This window comes from Malaclemys terrapin, chromosome 2 (assembly GCF_027887155.1).
Source record: "Malaclemys terrapin pileata isolate rMalTer1 chromosome 2, rMalTer1.hap1, whole genome shotgun sequence".
Taxonomy (NCBI): domain Eukaryota; kingdom Metazoa; phylum Chordata; order Testudines; family Emydidae; genus Malaclemys; species Malaclemys terrapin.
Window position 1 is genome coordinate 87,277,234 of NC_071506.1, and position 17,503 is coordinate 87,294,736.

At 40.8% G+C, this 17,503-nt stretch overlaps 1 protein-coding gene across 1 annotated transcript in view; it reads left to right on the top strand.

The window, feature by feature from the left end:
* The window catches only part of RAB12 (RAB12, member RAS oncogene family), a 39,363-nt gene that overhangs the window by 8,149 nt on the left and 13,711 nt on the right, over positions 1-17,503 (top strand). The window contains exon 2 of the mRNA XM_054017790.1: positions 9,839-9,899. Coding sequence (XP_053873765.1) covers positions 9,839-9,899 — 61 coding nt within the window. The remainder of the gene's footprint in view (positions 1-9,838; positions 9,900-17,503) is intronic.

Here is a 17,503-nt window from a genome sequence, read left to right on the forward strand (position 1 = left end):
CATCACAAGCTGGCACAAAGTTCATGCCTCATTTCAAAGTCAGCATAAGCAGGTGCACCTGCTGTCTCCTAACATAGCTTGCGTACATTTGACCACTGGTTTATGATGACTAGTATGTTAGGCTTTTAAAATATAGATTGGGTAGAGTAAGGATCCTGACTCCATATCTGGGCACCTTCTTAGCATATGTGCAACATACCTCAGGTGTCATGTGACCAAGATTCATCACTGAATTTGGTCTGCTGGTTGGATCATTAGCTTTGCTGGGCCAGGTACTGACGGGGAGTGCAACGTGAACACTGATCCGTGCTACTCTTTGGGCACCTAAATAAGTATAAGTGGCCTCATTTTCAGTAGTGCTGACACGTGCCAAACAGTTCCCTCAGTGACATTTAGATGAGTATAGTTAGTAGCATAGAGAGCTCACATGAACTTTTCTTTTTTAAGGAGCTTGTTCAGATTTAATATGCTTTTTAATACAAATAGTTATCAAGTGTTCTGTTTTATTAGATTATATCCTGTGCAGTTCAGTTTTTGCAGTGTGTTTGCCTAATTAAGCACCCAGATGCCAAGGTGGCAGACTAAATTGAAGTTTTTGTTGATGTCTTTTGACGCCGGTCATGTTCTGATCTGTTGCTGCTATTTCCTCAGGTTTGGCTGCATTTGTCTCCTGTCTCTACTCCTCCTCCTTCTTCAGTAATATTTTGATACTTAGGCTATAATTTAAAAAAAAAATTGGGTATAGCAGGGGTCGGCAACATTTGGCACGCGGCTTGCCAGGGTAAGCACCCCACATCGCTTGCCCACGCCACTTCTCGCCGCCCCCATTGGCCCAGGACGGCGAACCGCGGCCAGTGGGGGCCGCGATCAGCCGAACCTGCCGCTTCAGCAGGTAAATAAAACTGGCCTGGCCTGCCAGGGTGCTTACCCTGGTGAGCTGCGTGCCGAATGTTGCCGACCCCTGGGGTATATATAGCATGCACCTTTTCATGTGTCAGTTATTTTATTTAAGGTTTGAAGAATTTTCTACCAAACTCAAAATCTGTGGTTAATTCTGTTCTCCTGAAAGTGTGTGATGGGGACATTAGAAGGAGCCTGTAGAAATCAGAAGTTTATATTTAAATTTTAATCACTGAAATATGGAATCAATTAGCAAAGATGTTTTGCATGATCTTTGAAGAGACTAGGAATGGTTTATGTTGTATGCTATCCTTGTTCCCTTACCGTCAAAATGAGATACACATACACTGACAAAAGATATTTTTAAACAACATTCTTGTAACAGTACTATTAATGTGGAAAGCAACCAAGAAATCACAGATCTGAATAGTCTTTCCCCTTTTTTAAGTTTGCTCATTCAGAAATTTTGTCTTTATTAATTAAATTGAAACTTGCTGTAGTCAGTGATTTAAGTCATGCAAAATTTGGTCAACATAAATGATTCCTGAGGTTTTAATACAATTAAATGTAGTTTTAAGATAGTGTTCAAATTAAGTGGCAAGCACTGGAGTTGGTTAGAAATGCCAAAAGTTCTGTGGGGGACAGCTAGATGTACTATTAGTAATACTGATGTTGCATTTCTGTGCTGTATAAAAACAAAAAATCAAGCCGACCAAAACAAGATGATTCACTGCACATGCTTCTCCCTCTAGGGAAAGAGAATGAGACAATAGACACATGATAGATATGTAGTCACTTTGCTTAATGCACTGCAGGATTGTGCTCATATACAACAGTAATGAGCGCGATATAAAAACCTATTTAGAATAGAGCAGAAATTGTGAATTAAGCTGATTCCAAATAGTTTTCTAAGGCCAAAATTATCTCACCCTAATTTACATTGGCATACAGCCACCACAGTTATTAAAACACGTGCGTGTGTGTGTGTGTGTGCACACATACTTGACTCATTGTGTTGGAGGTGTACATCCTCACCAAAAGGGCTTGTATCAATTGTATTGTCAGTGTGGGGCATTGTGGGATGGCTTCTGAAAGCCGGTAACAGTTGACATAAGCAATGCATCGTTTGTTTGAACTGAATAGAGAGTTAACTTAAAATTTCTTTCCCTCTCAGTTGGTTTTCACTGGGGATCTCATCTTACTAAATTTTCCAATTTGAAGAGCCTTCGAGCAAAAACTGCTAAGCAGTGTCTAATATTTCTAATGTAAAAAACAATTCTCGCGTGGGGAGGGGGGGAAGACAGCTTAGGTTGTCTTTATACATCATGAAGAATCAGAGCACTTTCTCTTTTGCAAGGCACCTTTTAAATTAATATTAAGAGAAGTATTTTGAATAGTTCATGTTCCATGTGAGAGGAGTTATTTTACTCCTGCTTCAGTCAAATTTTTACCATTAAGGAATTTTAATTAAACATTCCTTGCTCTTTTTGATTTAAAAAAAAGTTAACCATATTTATAATGAACTCAGTCGACTTATCAACTTCATTTTTCACAAACCGTATTTTCTTAATTTATCAGTGGCAAAACATTAAGGGTATAGAACCCTGCCAAGAGTTAGGATATGTCTACACAGTAAATGAAGGTGGCGTAGTGTGGGTAGGCATAGCTGCGCTAGCATTAATTTAGCTTGATAGGTAATAGTAGTAGTGAAGATGTGATGGCATAGACTAGGGTTACCATACGTCCGGTTTTTCCCAGACATGTCCGGCTTTTTGGCAATCAAACCCCCGTCCGGGGGGAATTGCCAAAAAGCCAAACATGTCCGGGAAAATGCCGGCCGGGCACTTCCCCTCCCGCGGCGGCTCTACTCCTCCCCTGACTCTTCGGCTCTGTTTAAGAGCCGAGCTGCCCCAGCGCTATGGGCTTCAAGCAGCCCCCTTGCCTCCGGACCCTAGCCACTGGCCAGGCACTTCCCCTCCCAGGCTCCGGTGGCGCAGGGTCCGGAGACATGGAGGCTGCCCGAAGCCGGTAGCGCTCCTGCAGCTCGGCTCTTAAACAGAGCCGAAGAGTCAGGGGAGGAGCAGAGCCTCCGGCCGCGGCGGCTCTGCTCCTCCCCTGATTCTTCGGCTCTGTTTAAGAGCCGAGCGCTACGGGCTTTGGGCAGCCCCCATACCTCCGGACCCTGCGCCGCCGGAGCCCGGGAGGGGAAGTGCCCGGCCAGGGGCGCAGGGTCCGGAGGCATAGGGGCTGCCCGAAGCCCAAGTGCTACCAGCTTCACGGTTTGCCGGGCAGCCTCCAGACCCTGCACCCCCGGCTGGGCGCTTCCCCTCCCAGGCTCCAGCTGCGCTGGGGAAGCGCCAGCCGGGGGAGCAGGGTCTGGGGGCTGCCTGGCAAACCGTGAAGCCGGTAGCGCTCGGGCAGCCCTTTTCCCATGGCTGGGAGTGGGAGAGAGGATGGGGAGGGGTTGGGGCAGGGAAGGGGCGGAGTTGGAGGGGCTGGAGGTGGGAAATGGGCGGGGCCAGGGCCCCGTGGAGGGTCCTCTTTTTTTATTTGTTAAATATGGTAACCCTAGCATAGACTTCAGTGCACGTTAGCAACCCAAGTACTTAAAGTGAGCCCCTGGGGGACTTAGTATTCAGATGGCTACAATGACACCTTCATTTGCTGTGTAGCTGTACCCTTCGACAGATAAACTGAGCAAGCATTGAGTGTCGGAGTCCAAACTCAGGCTTTGTCTACACTGGAACTTCGTTGGCAAAACTTTTGTCATTTTGGGTTGTTAAACACACACACACACCCAGAACGACAAAAGTTTTACCAACGAAAAGCCCCGGTGTGAACAGTGCTTTTTCGGCAGGAGCGCTCTTCTGCCGACAAAGCCATGGTTGCTCATTGGGAGTGGAAGTTTTTGTTGGCAGGAGAGCTCACTTCTACTGACAAATGGCAGCTACACTGCATGCCTTTTAGCGGCACAGCTGTAGTGGCACAGCCATGTCGCTAAAAGCTGCGCAGTGTAGACAAAGCCTCAGGATTAAAAGGCAGAGGAGATGCAATATTCCTACTCCGCAGAAAAGCTAATTTTAAATCCTCACCAATGACTTTAGGAAGGTACACGTTTTTGGAGCAAAGCTGTTAGGTTTATTGCATTTTTCTCATGAGAAATATCCATAGAGGGACACTTTTCTTTTCTTTTCTTTTTTTTAATTTTGAGTAAAATGCATTTCTTAAACTCTGCCTAAAATTGGTAGTCATGTTTTTATAGCACTGATCCATTTTAGGACCAACCACTGCATGAATGACTAAGAATAGTCTAACTATACCATCAGCCAGTGTTCAAATAGCCTAATCTAGTTTGTTTTGTAATGACCAGAGGCAAACTGACAATTTGTAAATTGGCACAATGTCAAGAATACTGTACCAATTGACACTTGGAAGTTTCAGTTGCTGCTTTTTAGATTTCAGAAGTGTAATGTGTTTTGCAAGTCATATTTTCCAGAGCTGATTACGCGAAGTAAATATTATTTGTATATGGCTTAATTAGTACTTGAAACAGATGGTTAGATTTTTTTCTTTTACTCTGAAGGTGCTGTGTTTGATAGAAAATCATTTCTAGTGTGTGGCTTAAACATGCTGTACAGTTGGTTCAGATTTTTTGGTACCATATTTTCAGCAAATTTTCTATAAATAACTAGGCTGTCAATAAATTGCAGTTAACTCACGATTAACTAAAAAAAATTAATTGCAATTAATTGCAGTTTTAGTTGCACTGTTAAACAATAGAATACCAATTGAAATTTATTAAATATTTTGGATGTCTCTCTACATTTTCATATATCTAGTATTCTGTGTTGTAATTTAAATCTAAGTGTGTAATATTTTTTATTACAAATATTTGCACTGTAAAAATGATAAAAGAAATGGTATTTTTCTGTTCACCTCATACAAGTACTGTAGTGCAATCTCTTGGTCTTGAAAGTGCAACTTACAAATGTAGAATTTGGGGGGGGGGGTTACATAACTGCACTCAAAAACAAAACAATGTAAAACTTCAGAGCCTACAAGTCCACTCAGTCCTACTTCATGTTCAGCCAATTGCTAAGACAAACAATTTTGTTTACATTTATGGGAGATAATGCTGCTGGCTTCTTATTTACAACGTCACCAGAAAGTGAAAAAAGGCATTTGCATTGCACTTTTGTAGCTGGATTTCAAGATATTTACGTGCCAGATACTACACTTGGACCACAGCTCGTATGCCCCTTCATACTTCGGCCGCCATTCCATAGGACATGCTTCCATGCTGATGATGCTTGTTAAAAAAATAATGTGTTAATTAAATTTGTGACTGAACTCCTTGGGGGAGAATTGTATGTCCCCTGCTCTGTTTTACCCACATCCTGCCATATATTTCATGTTCTAGCAATCTCGGATGATGACCCAGCACATGTTCATTTTAAGAACTCTTTCACTGCAGATTTCACAAAACACAAAGAAGGTACCAATGTGAGGTTTCTAAAGATAGCTACAGCACTTGACCCAAGGTTTAAGAATCTGAAGTACTTTCCAAAATCTGAGAGGAACGAGGTGTGGAGCATACTTTCAGAAGTCTTAAAAGAGCAACTGTCAGATACGGAAACTACAGAATCTGAGCCACCAAAAAAGAAAATCAACCTTTTGCTGGTGGCATCTGACTCAGATAATGAAAATGAACATGCATTGGTCTGCACTGCTTTGGATTGTTATCGAGCAGAGCCTGTCATCGGCATGGATGCATGTCTCCTGGAATGGTGGTTGAAGCATGAAGAGACGTATGAATCTTTAGCACATCTGGCACGTAAATATCTTGTGACGCCGGCTACAACAGTGCCGTGAGAATGCCTGTTCTCACTTTCAGGTGACATTATAAACAAGAAGCGGGCAGCATTATCTCCTGCAAATGTAAACAAACTTGTTTGTCTGAGCTTTTGGCTGAACAGAAGTAGGACTGAGTGGACTTGCAGGCTCTAAAATTTTTTACATGGTTTTATTTTTGAATGCAGTTTTTTTTATATAATTCTACATTTGTAAGTTCAACATTCATGATAGAGAGATTGCACTACAGTACTTGTGTTAGGTGTATTGAAAAAAACTTTCTTTTGTTTTTTACAGTGCAAATACTTGTAATCAAAAATAAAGTGAGCATTGTACACTTTGTATTCTGTGTTGTAATTGAAATCAGTATATTTGAAAGTGTGGAAAATATCCATAAAATATTTAAATGATATTCTATTATTGTTTAACAGTGCAATTAATCGTGAATAATTTTTAATCACTTGACAGCCCTATAAATAACACCTTCTTATTGTAAAAACACTTGTAATAAGTATCAAATTAACTTTTGAATTTGAGAAACAGATGAGGTTGCAAAAATTAAAACTGGAATCAAATGACTCAAACTTCCATTGGCTTTCAGAATGTTCATTTTTATGTAGAAGTAAATTCCACATTGTACAGAAGCAGCAGCATAATCTGGTGGTGATAGTTTTGCATGTTTGTGGCCTTGCATATACCTTTAGAGTTTGTCTACACATCATTTTGTAGCCTGCAGGAGTGAGTTTGCTAGCCCAAGTTGGGTGAACAAACTTGGGGGCTAGCAGGGCTCCCATTGGCTCTCTAAAAACAGCTGCAGAGATAATGCTTGGAAGTTGCAGCTCAGGCTGGAGCTTTAGCTTTGAAGCCTATTGAGGGGGCCCAACTAACTTTTAAATGTTAAATCACTGGAATAATTCTGTAGAAGAATTCACTCCTCCACTGAGCACTTCTGCATCCTGTCACTTGTTTCCTTCAAGACATCAACTTACAAAGCTCCTGTTTGGAAAATATGATGCACTTCAGCAAACCAGCAGCACTGTGTTCTTTCTGCTGCCTTTGTGATTTAGAATGTTAAATGCTAATCTAGCATTTGGCCCCCCACTCTGAGCTCTCTGCTCTCCTTTTCTACTCAAGCAAATGGGTAGATTCTTGTAGTGTTAGGCAAAAATGTTGACATACTGTTACATTTCCCAGGATTGGAAAACACTGAATGTTGAAATTAAGAACTCAGTTTAAAGAAAATTCACTAAATAGTAAGTCGTGAATAGAATGTTACATATTAGACATCATGGTTAGATTGGGAGTTGTGTTCTAGATAAATTTAAGCCAAATTTTCTTGTTTCTTGAGTTAGAGCTTTGTATGTTGATGTAATATTTTAAAATTATTATTTCTGTAGCACCTTAATTATCCTCTACAGACAAAATAATGATACTTTGGATGCTTACATTTTGCAGATTAAAGAGGACTGTCAAGAAATTATATTTTAAAAAACAACTTCTAGCTGTGTTACTAACACTATTTTAAAAAAAAAATTGTTATCCTTTTGTACTTCACATACTTTGGACAGCATGTTCAGACTGATCAGTTTCATTTTCTTTTACTTAACTCTAGCATAATGTTATAATTAGGCTTCCAAGAATGCAGAAAAAAACCCATTAGTTTTTAATCATGTTTCATTAAAATATTCTGAATTTTATAGAATCCTTCATAACCCCCTTACTTTAGGGGTTTTTTTTTTTTTAAAGGATTTGACAATGTTTGCTGAAATTTCAGGTTGCATATTATAATTCATCTTATTCCTTACTGCTTGTATTGCAGTAGCATCCTGAACCCACAAAGAAGATTTGGGGTCCATTTTGTTAGATGTAAACATGAGAAGTCACATTCTTTGCTTTGAAGAACTTTACAGTATACCTTTAAGATGCAGTGAGTGTGCTAAATATTTGGCAGGAGGTGGGAGGAAGTATAAGGGTAAAAGTAAAAGGTTCTTGGTTCTGTAGTCTAGCTGTGTGTACAGTTTGATATGAATTTTTTTTTAAATGTACATGTTCTTTATTTAAGCAAATAGATATCGTCTATCCCCCTGGTTCTCAGCCTAGCCAGACTAAAGTAGGGTAGACTAAAATAGAGTTGAGGGGATCCTTCTTGTTTCTTAAAATTTAACCTTGTATATTAAAATTTGGTGAAATAATTATATTTGGCCTCCCTGTTCTGCAGCAATATAGCTAAATCAGCTAAGGTAAACTGCTGTGTTGACGGAATAACCTTTAAGCAAAGCTCTTAACTTTAGAATATATTCCAAATTTGCCATGTAACAGGTTTTAGACCATTAGTCATGAAAACCAATGTTAAAATATTTTGGTGTATATCAAAGTCAAGTGTTGTAAAACTGGCCAAATTCAGCTTTTTTTCTTTTCTTTTTCTTTTTTTTTTTAAATAAAAGTTTTATAGTCCACTTCTCTTCCAAGCACTATTAGCTGGACACTTGGCAATTGGCCAACGCAGTCTTTAGAAAAACCGCTTACCAAAATATTTTATCTCCTCTATTTCTGTTGTTTTACCCTACTGGTTTACATTGTTATGTGAAATAATTGGGGGGGAAAGTTTCTGACACTGTATACGTCTTCATTTCTGTGTAAGTTTAATTGTATTAGTCTGAATCATCCCCTCCTATCTTTTCTTTCTCTTAAATGTAGTAGTATTTTGTGGGGGGTTTCAAGAATAAGATTTAAAGGAAAATATCTTCATACAAAATGACATTAAGAGAATGGGACTGAAACTGACAAACACGAAAATGTATGTAAAATATCCTGGAACACTAAGCATATTGGCACTTCACGTAGTTGAGGAGGTATCCTTGTGTGCTTGGGTTTTATGGATTCATGGGACATTTTTATGTTGTCAATTGACTGTTGTTTTTCTATCAACTTAAATTTTATTTTGAAATATTACTTTGCATATGACTATCTTGCATGGATTTATCGTTAAGTAATATTTAGTATGCACTCTGTAACTTGGCAAATGTTTTGGATAATACTGGACCACAAGGTCATATAACAGGGTTTCTCAAGCTGGGGGTCAGGACCCCTCATGGGGTCGTGAGGTTATTACATGGGGGGTCGCGAGCTGTCAGCCCCCACCCCAGACCCTGCTTTGCAATCACCATTTATAATGGTGTTGAATAAATTAAAAGTGTTTTTAATTTATAAGGGGGGGTCGCACTAAGAGGCTTGCTATGTGAAAGGGGTCACCAGTACAAAAGTTTGAGATTCACTGCCATATAACCACTATAATATCAAAGTACTGTTCTTTCTAGTTGATTTGTGAGAGATCACCCATAGAAACTGCTAATTAACCCTTCACAATATAACAACAAAAAAATTGAAACTGGAGTATTTTCACTCATAAGAAACAATATTTTTTATATTTCACCCCCAGATATGTTCTTGCACAAAGAAAGTATGGGAAGCCATATTTCAGAGTTTAGCAACATCTACAGAATAGACAGCTGTCAAATTTATAACAGAAACACTGATGTAAAAGCCATTGATAATATTTTAAACCAGGTACAACTCCAGGATAAAAACATAGAGCACTTTCATCTTCAGAGTGCTTTACAAATACTAACCATCAACACCTAGAAATAGCTATATATTATTCCAATTTTACAGATAGCAAAATTGAGGCGCAGAGGTTGACTCTGTTCATGACATGGGAGGAGTCTGTGACAGAATCATAATTAGAGCTTGGTTGTTCCTGGCAATCACTATAAAACATCAATAGAGGGAAGGAAGTGATCATACCCTATTTTTTTCCTATTCTGTCATTAAAGCTGCTAGTGACAATATTGCATAGCTTGAAAAACATTTTCAACAGTGGTTGGGCTGAATAGCTCAGATTATATGAAATAACTCTATTCCCTCCCCCTGCTGACCCATAGTGGTGTAAATCCCTGTTTGTTCAAAGTGTTGTGAGTGTATTAGTATAACACATGCACAGGTACAAAAAATTCATTTTAAATTACACCCTCATTGCTTTTGCTTCTTATTCCTCCTTTTCTTTTTGTTTACTGTATTTTATTTATAGGTGTTGATTTTAAAATCAAAACAGTAGAGCTAAGAGGAAAGAAAATTAGATTACAAATCTGGTAAGTAAAACAAAAATGTAACCAGCAGTATGTTTTAATTTTTGTGTTTCTAGCATGGATCAATATGCTTGTTTAATATGATTAATTGTTATAAGCTGGTTTAGCTCTTATCCTTCTGCTCCTTCCCTTACAAATCTGTTAGCCATTTATTTTTTTTCAAGAGCAAGAGGGGGAATGATGGATGATGTAATAAATGTAATATTACTGTGCGGACACAAATATGCTTGTGTTACAGAGGTGTCAAAGCCTTTCTTTAGACAAACAAAATAGCATAGGAGTAAACAAACCAACCAACCCCCAAATCCAAAAGTTATAAAGATGATCACCCACTTTCTTCATAGTAAACATGAGGAAGCTACTAGAAGGGAAGGAGGGGAAAAATATCTCTAGTTTCAATTTCATTCACTCGTATGGAAATCACCTCAGTTATAACTGCCGTCCTAGAGTAAATGAATCTATTTAGCCTTTTCTGAATTCTTCATCAGAAATTTCATATAGTAGGTGCTCTTTCTGTGACATTACATGTAACAATGTAATTACAAGTAAAATACTAATTTACAAACAAAAAAAGTATGTGTTAACAGTTATGGTATTAATGACCTGTGAAAATTCAGTTTGGACTGCACATTTTTTCTGTTCAGGGCAAGGTTACATACATCTTGGTAAGAATTGCTCAAGTGACTTTATTTATCAATAATGATAATACAGTGCATTCAGTTAGAAATTGTTAGTCCTGAGAGATCCCTTATGATGCACAATAGCATGATACAAATCACAGTTAGGAGAGAGTAAACCAGCTATGTTAATGTAGATTCTAATCCTATAAATTATCTAATAGCTTTGGTGTATTAACAGCGCTTGATGCATAATTGGCATTAGAGATCAATTGTTATAGATGCTAACAACCCATAGTAAAAGCAAATCAAAGCACATAGGTTGTCGAAATGACACCAGTGGGATTTTCTGGTAGTATTTCATTTTTAATTACATAGATGAAGTGAGTTTAGCTTACTAACGCCTCTTGGCAGGTCACCATCAACTCTGTTTGTTGCACCATGTGTTTGTCTTGCTTCCCTCTGAGTTAACTGCTGCTGCATCTTTGGTATCATCAGTCATCTAACACTTGAATATTACTGGCATGTCTTCATCCCTCATCTGCGTCCCTGTTTGGAAACCTATGACTACAGAGCTGGTGGTTGAGCCACCACTGTTAGCCAGGGCCTACTGAAGCTGACAGAGGTAATGCAAATTTTTTATGTCAAGATGTTATTGTAGCACTGAATGTGAAATGTATATAGCTTGTCAGACATGCTCTTAATGTTGAATAAATGTTTTATAGCAACAGTTTTTTGTCAGAAAAGATATCCTTAAACTCCTTATCATTCACACTTATTAAGAATATCTTTGTAGACTTTTGTTTGAAAATATAATTAAAAAACAAAGATAGAGGGATATTAAAGTGTGGCCCTTACTCAGTTGCTGAGGCATGCCTAAAATGGTCATGTAGCATGTAATTTAATGTAGAAATGAAATACGTAAGAATTGGCTAAGTATCTGAATTTATACCAATATACGTCAGTTATTACAAGGAAGCATCAATACACATAGTCCCAAAGTGTCTTTCTCCTTGATTCTCACTATTAAAATGTCTTTGCTGTAATTAACCTTTACTTAAAAAAATAAAGCAATCTCTGGACATACATATAAAATCATGTTGGAAAACACTTGTTATATTAGCAAAGAGAAAAGATAAATTGACAGTTGTTTCCTACAACACATTCTCGAGTGCTTTGCCTGCCTGTTTATAAATTGCATTTAAAAAAAAAGTACATTGCAAGAACATTAAGGTTGCAAAATCAAGCCCCCTTGTGTGTATGCATTATGATACAGTCTCTTACTATGTGATCACATACTATTTTTTTTCCTACAGGACCCCAGCCTTATTCAGTGAATTGGTAGCAGAGGCAACACATAACTATTGATTGGAGGGGTGGCACAATTTAAAGGGTTGGGAGGGGCACTGGATCTAGAACACCTTGTCTTTTGGTCTAGAACAGAGGTTTTCAAACTGGGGGTGTGCTCCCCTAGGGGGGCGTGGAGGAATATTCGAGGGAGCGAGCAATAAGTCCAGGTGGCTCAGGCCAGCCCCATGTGGTGGGGCTTAGGGAGGGATCGCTACCCGCCACCTCCGCCCCCTCACTCATCTTAGAAGCTGTAGCTAAATGGAAGACACGGCAACTCCCACTGAAGTGTGAGGGGGGCAGTTTTCCCTGTGTAGAGCCCCTGCACTGCTATATGAGTGGGAGAGCGGCTCCTGCCCTGGAAACAGCCATGGGGAGTTCACCCCAGGGTGGTCTGCAAAGTAGGTAGTGGGAGGCACTGGGACTCCAGCAGCAGGGAAGGAGAAGCAGTCCCATGTAGCAGGGGGTGGGAAAGGTCAGCCCCTAGTCAGCTGTATGGATACATGGTGAGGGGGAGCTGCTGCTTCCTCACTGCTGGGCCTCCTGGCAAGAGGCAGCCCAAAGCCTTGCCCATTTCCCCCCCACCCTGTGGGGCAGAGTATGCAGCGGCCTCTCTGGATGGGTCCCCCTTGTAACATTTAGCTGTTGCTAAATGGAAGGCAGAATTCTGGGGGAGGGCATGGGACCTTGCGTGCCCCCACATGTGTTGTCTCTGGTAGTTGGTTGTGTTTTTTTTTTTTTTTATCCTCCTTATATTGTGTGTGTGGCCACTATCCTTGTTAATGCAGTTTCCAAACCCTGCACTGACTAAAGAATTATTAATTTCATCCTAGGTGTTTCTATGGTACTCTGTGTCTTAATGCTTCACAAATATTAAAGAATTTTTCTTCACAATACCAGCAACCTAATTCTGCCAATTCCTAGCTTTTAAATGTTTGACTTTGTAACCTTAATGTTCTTTTAGCATAGGATTTTTTAATACCATTTCCAACATTTTAAAAAAACTGAAAAAACAAAAGTTTTATCATGTGGAATCATATTGATCTCCAACTTGGGTTATCAGTAGGTTCAGACCTTCAGATCTACAGCCATAGACCTCTGCCACTTGGCCTTATGGAGTAACTGGTAGCAGTAGTACATTGAGTATGTGGATCAGGCATTAGAGGCAGATGACATACACCCTTTGCTAGTGGGTTTCACAGTTATTTGCTGACAGCAGAGGAATGTGGAGACTGAGAACTTCTTTATTTCTCCCTTCCTCTCATTTCTCACCCCCTGCATCCCACTCTGACTGCATCCTCCTTCTCTTCCTCCCTGCCTGGGCATGAGCAGAGTGTCTCCCTGGTCTCAATTCTGTTGCCTGAAACTATAGTGGCCCCCTCAGCTGCAGAGAGGAGCAGTTGCAGGGAAAATACTGCTCTGTCCATACAATCTGAACTGGGACATGCTCAGTCTATGGAAATGGTGTTATATGTAGTCCAGTCAGTGCACAGATGCTGTGAGAAGATGGAGTGTGCCCACTGCAAATGGAATCTTCTGGGAATTTAGCTGTCAAATGCTATGACTATCTACTGAGCCATGTGCAAACCGTGATTTTTCAGATTTGGGCAGATTTTCATCCAGTCAGCAAAAGGCACATCCCTGACATCAATGCGACCCCTCTGCCAAATTTCAAGTTTCTGCTCCAGTGGATTCTAGACCTGCTCAGTAAAATAGCTGTATGATTTTTTTTTTAACATGGGCAAACATTTTCCCTTAACCTTTTTTTTCTAGATGGCTGAACCATATTAGCTGAAATGTCCCCCAAAAAAGTTCAGCCTGGGCAGACACCCAGCCTGGGAAATGTTAGCCCAGATGGTTGCTTTGGCAAAGTTATAAGCAACTGAAAATGGGGTCTTACTATGGGAAGGATCAGGCTACCAGCTCCACCTATAATGATCATAGGCTTTCATCACTTCCCTTGGAAGGCAAATCCAGAGGCTAAGATGTTGGGGACTGGAGGGGATTATGGTAGTCATGAAACCTTCAGAATCAGGGTCTCATGTACAAACATAAGTTCCCCACCTTGAAGAGCTCATAATCTAAATTACTCTTAAGAAACTTTTCTTGATATATAGTCTAAATTTTTATTTGCAGTTTCACCCATTACACCTATCTGTACATCTGCATGTGCCACACTGTACAGTTCCTTTTCATCCTAGGTGTAAATTTAAATAATTATCCTGTCTTTTCACACAGCCCCGGTATATGTATTTAGTGAAAATGAATCATTATTACACACTTGGTAACTAGCCATTTCATATTCCTTATCCTGTCCGCAAGTGTTGGGTTCAGCAGGTGAATGTGTGAAATAGACAGTAAGAGAAGTAGAGCTGGCTGAAAGGTGAAAATTAGAAACTCCTTCCCATGGAAAAAAAAATTTCATTCTAAATCAGAAAAATAAACCTCAAATGTGTTGGGGTTTTGTTTTGTTTTGGGGGGGGGGGGGAAATTTCAGAAAAACTCCTTTTGGGAGAACTGAAATGTAATTTTTCAGCTTTCTGGCTGCACACATGAAGGGTGAGTTGCAGGCTTCCTGGGAACCAGCCAAGCAGGTTGCCAGGCAGCCCAAGAAGCAGGAAAGCCTGAGAGCTGGCCAGGGGTGGGTCAGGGTACTTAGGCAGCTGACAAGCCAGGTAGGTGGGCGAGCAAGCTGGCAGGAAACCAAGCAGTTTTCTAACAGGTCAGATTCCATAAGTTTTTGATTGAATTGACATGGTCAGTGTTGCTTCTATTGAATCATCCTTTTTTGATTAGAAAACTGTTCCATCAGAAAACATGGCCAGCCCTAAAGAGGAAATCATGTGCTGAAAATACTTCAAGATGCTCATAGAGTTATGTAGGTATGAAAATAAACAAGCTATGTAACATAATTAAAGCTTTTCAGCCTATTCTGGGTTTTGAGGGGGAGGAGATGCTCATTGAAAAAAAAAATGTTTTTCTTTGTTTTCATATGAACCCAATACACCACTTCAAAAATCTTCTCTAGCTAAAGATTTTTATTTTATTTTATTTTTCACTATCAGAAAAGCATGATGAAACCCATTTTTACTTTGGTTTAAATTACTTCCTCCTTCCACTGCCATCCCGTGCCACCCTCCAAAAAAATGTAGTTGGCTTCTGTGTGTGTGCGCGCGCGCGCGTATGTACACATGGAGTGCATTTGTATTAAAACAAAAATAGTTGTCTGACCTAAGCCATTAAATCCAAATTAAGACTTTCAGGGGTTTTCTGACAATATCTGATTTACACTTCTAAATCACTGCGTATGTTAGAGTAATGAATATAGAGGGAAAGAAATCAGACTCTTAACAGCATTTGTACATTGCTTTTATGTTTTAAATTTTCCCTTGTATGACATCTCTTTTGCATGATGTCTCTCATTTTTTTGTCATTAAGCAGAAAGACAATGATGGGTGGATTCTTTATTTGCAAAATCATAAATAGTTAAGGAATAATATTACAATACATGTTTGTGGTTGCACATTGGAAAAGAAATAAAAACATTTTTCCCATTCTCACAACTTCTTAGTTTGGGATGAGGAGTTGGAAGTGGAGAAATAGCATTATTTAGACAAAACACAACATTTTAAAGTATAACTGAATTCCTTAAAAAAAAAAAAAAATAGGGACACCAAAGATTTTACTTAGCTAGCTGCAATAGCAATACGTGCTAGGTATAAAAGTACCATAGATGTAAAAGCAATATTTGACATCCAGAATGTCTCAGCATGTTCAACATATTAGACTTAATTCAAGACTCTACCCCGATATAACGTGATCCTCGGGAGACAAAAAATCTCACCGCGTTATAGGTGAGACTGTGTTATATCAAACTTGCTTTGGCCCCCCCTGTTCCTTGTTCCCTGACTGCCCCTCCAGAGACCCCCATCCCTAATCACCCCCAGGACACCACCTCCTATCCAACCCCCCTGCTCCCTGTCCCCTGACTGCTCCGACCCCTATCCACACACCCCGTCCCCTGACAGGCACTCACCGCAGTAGTGGGAAGCGGAGCAATGTGGCCCCAGCCCGCTCCACTCCGCCATCTCCCAGCCGCGGCGCTCCGCTTCCTGCTGCCAGTGAGTGCGGGGAGGTTGGGGAAAGGACGCACCCCGCACTCACCGGCGGCGGGAAGCGGAGCGCCGCGGCTGGGAGGTGGCGGAGTGGAGCGGGCTGGGGCCGGGCTGCTCCGCTTCCGCCGCTGCCAGAGTGCGGGGGAAATCCCTTCCTCCAAGCCCCTTCCCCCGAGCGACACGGCTGGGGCCGGGGCGAGGGAAGCGGAGCGGGCTGCTCCCGGCCCCCGCTAAACCCCCAGGCCACTCTGGGACTGCGGGGCCCCCCAAAGTGCACCCCCCCCACAGCCCCTGCCTCCTAGACCCTGGGTGGGGGAAGCCCCTGACGACCACCCCTGAGACCCTCTGCCCCTTATCCAACCCCTCGGCCCAGCCCAGCCCGGCACCCTTAACATGCTGCTCAGAGCAGCATGTCAGAACTTTACCGCGTTGTATGCGAACCCGCGTTATATGGGGTAGAGGTGTTCTTTGTAGTGTAAAAACTTTTGATTCCTGCCTCCATCACTCAAACTTACTACATTAGACTAAACTATACATATGTGGCTGTTTGGACTTCTGTTTAACTTTAATGCCTGAACCCTAGACTTACTCTGTTCGGAATTTTAAGAGGATACTGTAATTGAGGACTGGCAGTTCTTCTTATTGTTTATTACATTGCATAATATTACTAGATCAGTAATCTCATGAATTGGGATTGATCATGCTAATGCTTATTGCCACTGCCCATGGATGATTTGATAAGTCTTCAGACTAAAATAATAAATATCTTACTAATTATACCATGTGTTAATACTTCTTATGATTGGAGTATAATATGGATGAGAGCAGCAAAACAAAACTGAATTGCTCCAAAACAACATAACTGACTCATCATAAAAGGTATCTCGATGGTAGACACACTATTCGTTATAAAGCAAGCACTGTGGGTTTTTTAATCACGCTTGCAGAATTTGTACACCCCGAACTTTTGGGTATATAGCGTATCCCTGATAGCTAGGGCCCTACCAAATTCATGGTCAGTTTTGGTCAATCTCACGGTCATATGATTTTAAAAATAGCTGAAATCATGACATTTACTATTGAAATCTGAAATTTCATGGTGGTGTAATTGTAGGGATCTGACCCAAAAAGGAGTTGTGGGGGGGTCGCAGTACTTCTGCCCTTACTTCTGCGCCGCTAATGGCGATGGCGCTGCCTTCAAAGTTGGGCAGTTGGAGAGTGGTGGCTGCTGGGCAGGAGCCCATCTCTGGAGGCAGAGCAGCAGCAGCACAGAAGTAAGGGTGGCATATATGGTATTGCCTCCCTTACTTCTTCACTGCTGCTATCAGGGCGCTGCCTTCAGAGTTGGATACCTGGCCAGCTACCCAGCTCTGAAGGTAGTGCAAAAGTAAGGGTGGCAATACTGCAGCCCCCGTAAAATAACCTTGCAACTCTCCTGCAGCTCCTTTTTGGATCAGGACCCCTAACTTGAGAAATGCTGGTCTCTTCTGTGAAGTCCTGTATAGTTGTAGGACGGCAGTTACTCACC